An 8998-nucleotide genomic window follows, 5' to 3' on the forward strand; every position below is an offset into this window, starting at 1 on the left:
TGTTTTATATATATATATATATATATATATATATATATATATATATATATACCATATCCATTTACATGATCCCCGCAGCACCTGGGGATTGTCTCGTTGGCGGCTAGCCATTGCTCGTTGCAAATACAAAGTTGGCTCTGATCTGGGAGAGGAATATTAGTGATCAGTGGGTGCGCCACTGGTGCTGTACACTAGGCGTTCTCTCGACCAACTACTGATAAGGTGCAGTATTACACTGAACTCTTGCTTCCAGCCAGCGAGCATCCAGAGTGCCAGACAAGTCTGTGGTATTTTGGTTGCTTGGATGCGTTCATTGATTGTGTTAATCTGTTCACGGAGCTTATCAGTTAGTTTGTGGACGTTTCTTCACGAACCGAGAAGACATCATTAGTACGCCCGCATCACCAACTTCGCACTGATAATGTTTCTCCAACTGGTGACTAATTGCCAACTACCAATTTCTGCGAACAGATCACCAGCTATCAGAGCCTCCCTTTCATAACAATCTTTGATATTCACTGGCCGAAGGTATTAATCTGTAAGTAATGATAACCTGATGTCGGGCGAGTATGGGCACGTATGATATTGGTACGAGGAGACTCGTCTCGTCTTGGCTGGTCTCATCATTTATGAATGGCGAGTTGCACCGACCCTTCTTAACTCTTCAGATAGTGGGCTAGAATAGCAACGAATCAACCGGGGATAAGCCATCATCCCTGGAAAAATTTGAGTACGGTGAACCAAGGATGATCAGTCGCATCTGCCCTTACGCGGCTTTTGGTGAGTGGGCAGTGCACCTTCAGACGGATCAAAGGGCAACTTGATGCCAACTGACCATTGGGTACATACATCTCCAGTATGATTTGGAATGTAATTTATTGTCAGAGTCTGTTATTGAAAGAAGTACGTTCTTCCGGTAAGAGGGTATTTCGCTTATATGGTTGGCCCATACTAGATTCTATAAGTTCGCTGGAATGGTTCAGCATGGCTTGTTGAGGAGCCGATTGTGTTCAAGTTCAGATCTTGTCTTTTTTGTCAGTTTGCTTCATGTCATTCCAGACATTTCACTGCACTTACAGGTAGAAGGATTTCAACATGTAACTACTATCAGTAGGTAGAGATAGTTCCATTTTGTAACCCTTAAGTCGCAGTCGTGGTTACTCAGTTGCACAGACAGTGGTGAAAAACAGCCTTTTGACCTGGTGGTTATAAGGCCTCACTAGCTTTTACCCAATGGTAGCATTAACCCCGTATGACCAGTCTTATCCGTGGAAACAGCGACCGTGTACCCTTTTGGGTAAACCAAAGATCTTAAGATGCGCTATTGAGAACAGGCGACCAGTGTGTCAAAAATAGTGTAGGGATGTCTTGCCTTGGAAACTCCGAGCAACTTGTGCAGCATTAATTGTTTTCTATCCCTTGGTCATACAGGAATCTTTTGTTTATTCTCACTATTTACAACTCAGTGTTTCTGTCCCCTGAAAAATTTAGCTCTATGTCTGCGTTTTGTTTTTGTTTTATTTACATCCAGATCCAGAGGACAGGAGATCGAGATCCAAATGAAGTACGTTGTTACTTCGTCGATCAGTTTAATTTCTCTTTAGGCCTCTTGTTCTGGCTTCGGAAAATGAAACTACCAGACAGAACGAAATTGACTATATTGAGGGGTCGAGTTTCACTCAGAAAAGTTTCTCCTCTTCACGTTCTCATCCAAAAGTGAGTTTATCACTTTCGGTTGTGTAAATTTATTCTGGGACTACAAGATCAGGGCATTCAGACCATTAACATAAACGAAGGGATTCTTTCCATATTTTTCCAGCTCCTATAGGCATTTAAAACTCCAAACCGATCAAAATACTGAAAGATACGCTAGCTTCGAAATGAAATAGATGAATTTAGTTCACTTTTCCGGATTCTCTCTATGCCCCTTATCTCGATGTTTACCAAATTGTTTTGTAAACTTCTCCAGCCAGCATGTGGGTCGGTGGGCAAAGAGCGAGAAGTAATTTCATCTGCAGCCAGCCCACCTGAGCTTATACAACTTCTCAGGTAAACAGATTAGTCCACCATGTTGATCGGTTCGTGTACAAGCGCGAGATTTGCGTTTGATCTCACTCAGTCTTGTAGCAGCACTTTACACTTTACAGGTGGGGAACTCATACCAAACCTTGCGACAAAATCATTTAGTTTATTTAAAATGGTTCGAATTTCTGAAGGATCTGTACCAAGCAAAGCAATTTCGTCCACATGCCCAATGTCTGTGAACGAACGTCCTGGGTGCGTTTCACAGAAAGGCAGTGGCACGTCGCAGAGGAATGGTAAGAGGGGACAATCGTTTCACACCAATGGACGTGGTGAACTCAGATGAAAGCTTGTCGTATGCCTGTACCTGTCCACAGGAGGTCGCCTACAGTGCCCTCATAAATAATACAAACTTGAAGTGGATACCTTCGATCGCCGGACGCCGCCAAAATTTCTGATGATTGGCACGGTTGAAAGCAGCTTTCACGTGCAGGAAAGGGACCAACGTAGGACGTTTGGGGGAGTGGAGCTGTTGAGTAACTTGGCTAAATTCAGATATATGGTCCACGAATCCTTGTCCAAGGTGAAACCCAGCCTGCCTCCCACTAACCAGCATGTAGAGTGCTGGTTCCTCACAATCTCCTATTGTATCCAGTGCGTCAACGATCGTAACTTTTCCGATAGACGTCTCTGTATGATTCAGTTGCTTGAAAGTTTATATATATATATATATATATATATAAGTCTAATCATGCTAGTAACCAATGTTCACTGGATCATTGTGTCGTCAGACAGAATGATCAAGCGTCCAATCTCAGCTGTAGCGTATGTGCAAATCGGGAAGTACACCACCTAAAGATGATGCATTATCCCAAAAGCTTAACATTGAGTACGTGAATAATACGGTGTTATTCTGTGATAAATTGAGAACCCTATGGAAGTTGCAATTTTTCTTAGAAATGCACGTCCGATCATTACTTGCTCTGGCGTTATTGGTGGAGAACTTGCATCTGCTGGGTATTCTCCGTGCTTGACGAACATACAACTCAATGTTTGTCAAATATACTCATTTCTCCAGCAACAATGAGAATAAAGCGGAACTTGGCGCAGTGCTTGGGCGATCGAGCGCACTCATACCTGTATAATGAACTCCAAGGGGGACTATTTCGGTGGCTGGCCGTTCTAAGGAACGTTGTAAATGATTCACGTTAGGAAAAAATGCATCGCACCAACCGAAATACGGGGCGGTTTGGGCATAGCACATTTATTTGCAGAATATCACAAACGAGAGACTCAGCTGAATCTTTTGTGAAAACCAGATCCATTTGCAGATGAGTGTATTTCTCGAATTTAAGGAGGTATTATGCAATATGGTTTTATCTGGTGTCTGACGGCACGCAAAATCCTGTTGCCTTGAGCGTCTAAAACAATGGAATACATCCGATTTTTAAAAGCCACCTGGGCTAACAATGCCTCTAATTGTTTTTCCTCACAACCGAAATGGTGGTTTGGGCATAGCACATTTATTTGCAGAATATCACAAACGAGAGACTCAGCTGTGTTTCAGTTGGGCCCCCACTGTGGGTCTTGCTACTTTACACAACTGATGGAGTAGCGATTCCTATCCATGAAATATGTAAACTTCGTACAAGCGTTGCATCTAGCCTGGCGTGTCTACCTCCGCTTGTGAAAGCTCAGCATTCATTTCTCTCGTTTCACCGGACTTCAGCACATAGCACGAGCCAAAGTATTTAGATGCCAGAACATCTTAACTGCGCAATACCGTCGCACAGGTTGTTTCCGTAGCCGTTCGGAACAACCTTTTGTAAGCCATCGATTAGTACAGAGATGCGGTGGCATGCAGCGTTGTATCTTCAGTATCACCTTACAGAATAACAAAAACACTATCCGATTGTTTTCACGATGCACGAAATAATGACCGCCAACTCATGGTAGCGACAAGCTTGAGGAAAAGCACGGCTTCAATAAGGTAACGATCAAGCTTGATGACAAACAAAGAAAGCCGGAAGTTTGTGGGCTTTCAGTGTAGAGTATGCTGTACAAGTTTGCTCGATGAGCACTGAAAACTAGACCCCGTCAGCTGTTTTTCTCATTCGATTTTAAACCGCTGTTCAACTGCAGTGTGCTGAATACGTTCGTGAAATTCTTATCCGGCTGACCAATAATGGTCAGCTCTTTTGTGGCTTTCTTGCTTCTCATGAAGAACCTCTCACGTTTGATGTGAGAATTGGGCCGGATAATAGTTTACGAAGAATAAATTCTGCAGAAACTTTTCATAAACATCCAAAATGAAAACCTAACGGGATTGGCTTCAGTTTTGTAGCCGATGAGGCACTCATACTGACCATGTACGAAAGAACAGCGGACATAAAAGGAAGTATCCTTTAGCTTCATGTGGGAATGTCACGGTTTACGGATTTCGCCGGTCAGGGTTGTCTCTTACCACTGAATGCATATGCATTAGAGAACATCATCGTGGTGTTTCTTTGGGGGAAAATTGACTTTCTTTTCTTCCTTCGCGTCTACGTTCACCTATCAAACCAGTGTAACGGAAGATACTACTGATGAGGCATGTAAGTAGTACGTTGTTTTCTCGTAACTTAGCCTCGCGTCTAATGAAGGGTGCATTCCCATGGGGTTTATTACGAGACCTGTGAAACTGCTTTGCACCGTCCGTTTACACTTGCGTAATGGTCAGTGAATATCCATGAAGCTTGAATACGTATGGGAATGTTTAGTTTTTAAAAATAAGGTGAATACGAGATGTTCACTTTCCTATCCAGTAGTTTGTAACCGTCTAGTTGGGGTTCGCTAGTAAACAACCCTGTGGCGAAGGGCTTCCCTCCTTACACAAGAACTGATATCGCCCAGTCTTATTTGTAGGGTGCTCTGCTGAGCCTGTCACTATGACGAACTGCGTCATTCGTGTGCAGTTTGTATTTGCTTCGGCGACTGTCTGTCACACATGTGGTCAATCGTGAGACGTTGTAATGTCATGTTTTCAAGCGTAGCTTTTTCATGTTCTAGCGGTTACGCGAGTATTATAAATCTCGATAATTATAAGTGCTGCCACTCAGATCGATTAGCAATAGCAGACAATGAAGCAGAGCGTTTTGTTCACGCTTACGAACATGCGAGATACTGGTTTTCAGCAGTTCACGTCCATGTGACAAAAGTACGTCAGGTGGATGTAGGGGTCAGCTAAGCAATGAAGGATTCCCAGATGAGCGAACGATTAATTTCTGGCTAACTACGTTCAGACGGTTCACCGTCACAACTGCATTCATTTATCGTTTCTTGCACGATACAGCCTTTTGCTCCTGACTCTTCCGGTCCCGTCGCCTCTGCGACAAAAAGTCAGTACAGCTCTATGCTAGCTGAGCGTGCTCATGAGGCAGCAATATTCGGCCAGCTTACAATACCGCCATCGAGTACTGTTCTGGGTAGTGATCCATCGGAATCGAAAGAGCGCTTGGTCTCCTCTGTGGACACCGTCAAACAGTTGATACATCCACAAGTAAGTTGTCATATACTACATAGTGGCTTAAAGTTTCTATTACCGTTTACAACTGCCATTTTGTTATTTATTCGCGTTTGTACAATTGACCGTTGTCTACAGAAAGTATGTCATTTCGAAAGCCTTTAGTGGGCCAGATATATGTCGTCTGCAGCCTTATCACCTCATTGTTACAGTGTTTAAACTGGTTAAGAGATCATTTGTTGTCTATTGTGGGTGATTCACCCCCGCTGGTGGACAGTGTTTAAACAATGTACCGCCGTGTATTAGGATTTGTCTACGCTGGTATCTCAATAGATACGGCTACTTAGGGCGCACCGGATTAGATGCGGGCGAACAATAACCGAGCTTCGTCAGAGCGGTAACCGGCTTCAAGAGGCTTACCTTGATTCTACCTGCAAGTCAGTTTTTTGGACTCTAGTCACAATAACTTGTCAGTCTTTGGATCCGAGAAACATGTAGCAGTATGCTCACATACCGCACTGCATGCTGTCGTGCAATTCAACACAATCTGGTATTCATCTACCACCCAATAGTATAGTCCATCGATCCCACGTCTCCATCGATGGAATTAAATAAGATTGTGTTGTTTTTGTTTACCTAAGTCTAAACTTTAAAGCGACTGTTACTCCCCCTTCCGCCCACAGTTCGATAAGCCGGATGAAACTGCCTGGAATAATTGGCTAATTCGGCTCAGGGAGCTCAAAGAGGCGCGTGCCAAAGCTGCTGCCGATGCTAAGAAAATACGACCTACCAACGGTGTGCCTGCCAGCTGATTAGAAGATCCCTTCCAACTTGGATTTTGTCACACTTGAGTGTATCTTCCTCAGCTGTTCCACCCAACAGCAGCTAAGTTGAGCGACTTCACTGTACATAATTTGAAAAAAAGCCTGTTGCTACCTAATTCTTTTTATAGTTTCCACATGTATTCTGATTGATGAGGGAATTAGCATTGTTCCATAGCAGTCGTAGTTCAACGTTCGATGTAATAAAGCATTCTCACGAGAGAACATCGTTGAAGAAAGGGGACTCGATCTCCCTCAGGGGTGGTCTCTCGCTGTTGAACTGTTCATAAATACGGGACTGGGTACTGGCGGTTGATCTGTTCTCCCAGCTTGGCAATTAGGTTGCGATCGCTTCGTCACAAGTCGAGGGGACATCGTCAGTACGCCCGTAACATCAGCCATGTACTGATTTCTCGTTGATGGTGGATGAAACGTTTGCAGGCTCATTTCCAAGCTCGACGAACAGACCATGGGTCACACCAGTAAACGCACATGGGCTATCAATATTTAGTGACTCGGTGTTACTGTTACCAGTGACCAATTTACGGCTTCTGCTACCTTCATCACACCTACAAATGCTGGACGAATGCGTCATCCGCTGCAAACGACTACGGTACGCAAAGTAATAGTGCGCACACCGGTTTTCGGTTTGTAGTTTCCTTATCACTATCCGCAACGATTATCAAGTTATGAATGGCATTCATTCATTCCTAATTCGAAAACAGCCATTCGGTGGGTGTGTGAAGTTATTACCAAAGTTTCCAGCTCTGTCATGTTTGGTCACACGACTTTGCTCATCATACATGTGTATGCACTTCTCACAGTAGGAGCGAATCGTGAAATGCTTAGTTAGAAAGTAGGTCCACCTACCAGACCAACAAGAACAAAGGAACAGAACTAATGAAATGGAGATGCTGAACGAACAACCAGAAGCAAGAAAACGAAAACCCGAGGCGATCCGAATGGACCAATTAAATTAGACATTAGCCATTCTCCAAATGATTAGTCATGCTGCGGTTATATATAAACGCAAGCAGAAGTGGAAGATCTACCAATCCATCGCACAATAGCGATGTCTCCTCGTGACGAAACGCTTACAAGTCAATTGCGACGCTCGGCATTGTATCCACTGCAACATGATCAAGGAACCTAGTCTCCGCCTAGCTTTGAGAGCAGCAACCTCAGGAAACGTCAGTCGTAATCAGGGAACCCATGATACGGTGTTTTTGAAGACCCTCTAAATGAGCGTCATTCGAAGACGGTCCAAAAGGACATCGAGCGTAAATCAGCCGGAAGGGCCATTGTACATCAATTCAGGTCTAATTTGCGTGCTGTTACGCAGAATCTTGAGGAATCGAAAAGCCCTGGGAGTGAAAAAAATGGTGCGGTTGCGTTTGGGAACTGCCTCATCTGACACAAAACGTAGTCACAGAAACCGGTTACCGGTGAGGTGGTAAAAAATGAAACCAAATGTTTACTACAAGAAGCAGTGTCCTGAATACTTTCTGCTCTTGAATCCACCTCATCCATTCGACCAGTCAATTGTGAGCTTGAACTTTAAATTTGTGGTACTAATATGCCTTCTTATCCTAAAGCTTTATAAGGACGCAGGGCGAGATGCGCTCCCATTGGCTTTATTCAAGAGTAGATCTTGATGTTTTATCTGGAGAAATTGTGAACAGAGTGCGTTCTGGCATAGTTGGGTCAATCAACCATTGTGTCTTTATCCCAAGAAGTCGAAGCGACTGCTGCGAAACGCAGGCCCAAAAGCACCAGACGAGAATCCGACCACGTAGGGTCCATAGTGATCACACCCTCAGTCGTGTAAATGGGGAACACCACACATACCGCAAACCATCCGTTTTCCTTGACTCCGAATTAACTTTTGAGTCTAGATAAATGGGCTCCTCTACATAAATCTGATCAATGAGGGATGCCCCAGAAATCTGGCAATATTCTATATGCCACTTATTTTCATCCAGTAGCGTTGGGGGGTTAGAGTGAGTTATTCAGAAGTTTTTCCATAACTGTTGAGGTTCGCCGGGGCATCACTATCTCCCAATACGTATGACAGACCACAGATCTACCAGAGAAGACCGCGGCTTCAGCTCTTGTTGGCGAAAGGTTCGCGGGGGACAAATCACTGCGCGGTAATGCTAGATGAAAGAGCCTCCTGTCAGGTTAAGTGACTTCTTTGATATGGACTTTGTCCTGGAAGATATGGCACGCAACTGATCCCGGTGTGGAGCTTATCGCCCGACTAATGCTCCTCTGAAGCTGTGTGAAGTCAGCAAATGACGTTGGTTAAACCCCGCTGAGGATATTTTGCACCAACATGGGGCTGAGAATAGTTCATTTCGATGTTTTTAGGTGTGTAGGTACCTTGCTCTGGGACGTTCTTTATGGCGGCATATGGAATTTCGCAACAAGTCCTCACTTCTCCCTTTCCGCCATTTACTATAGGCTTCTCACTCGGTCGATTGGCAGGTGTGCACTGGTTTTCATTGATACTGTTAACAGTGGTGAAAATGAGAACCAGTAACATGGCCTGCGTGCCTTCCCTATCCCTGTATGATTCAGAGAATTTAAACCTCACTCAATTCCGGTAAGAACCACTATCTCGATTGAAGCAAATGAAGAACGACATGTGTAA

At 44.1% G+C, this 8998-nt stretch overlaps 1 protein-coding gene across 1 annotated transcript in view; it reads left to right on the forward strand.

The window, feature by feature from the left end:
* T265_09100 (hypothetical protein) overlaps window positions 1-6449 on the forward strand; it is a gene marked incomplete at both ends in the record, with an annotated part of 13991 nt that extends 7542 nt beyond the window's left edge. Inside the window, 4 exons of the mRNA XM_009175088.1 lie at window positions 1532-1564; window positions 1605-1716; window positions 5354-5560; window positions 6208-6449. Of these exons, the coding sequence (XP_009173352.1) occupies window positions 1532-1564; window positions 1605-1716; window positions 5354-5560; window positions 6208-6336 (481 nt within the window). The remainder of the gene's footprint in view (window positions 1-1531; window positions 1565-1604; window positions 1717-5353; window positions 5561-6207) is intronic.
* Between the last annotated feature and the right edge of the window lie 2549 nt (window positions 6450-8998).

Source organism: Opisthorchis viverrini (assembly GCF_000715545.1).
Source record: "Opisthorchis viverrini unplaced genomic scaffold opera_v5_256, whole genome shotgun sequence".
In the NCBI taxonomy this organism is placed as follows: Eukaryota; Metazoa; Platyhelminthes; class Trematoda; order Opisthorchiida; family Opisthorchiidae; genus Opisthorchis; species Opisthorchis viverrini.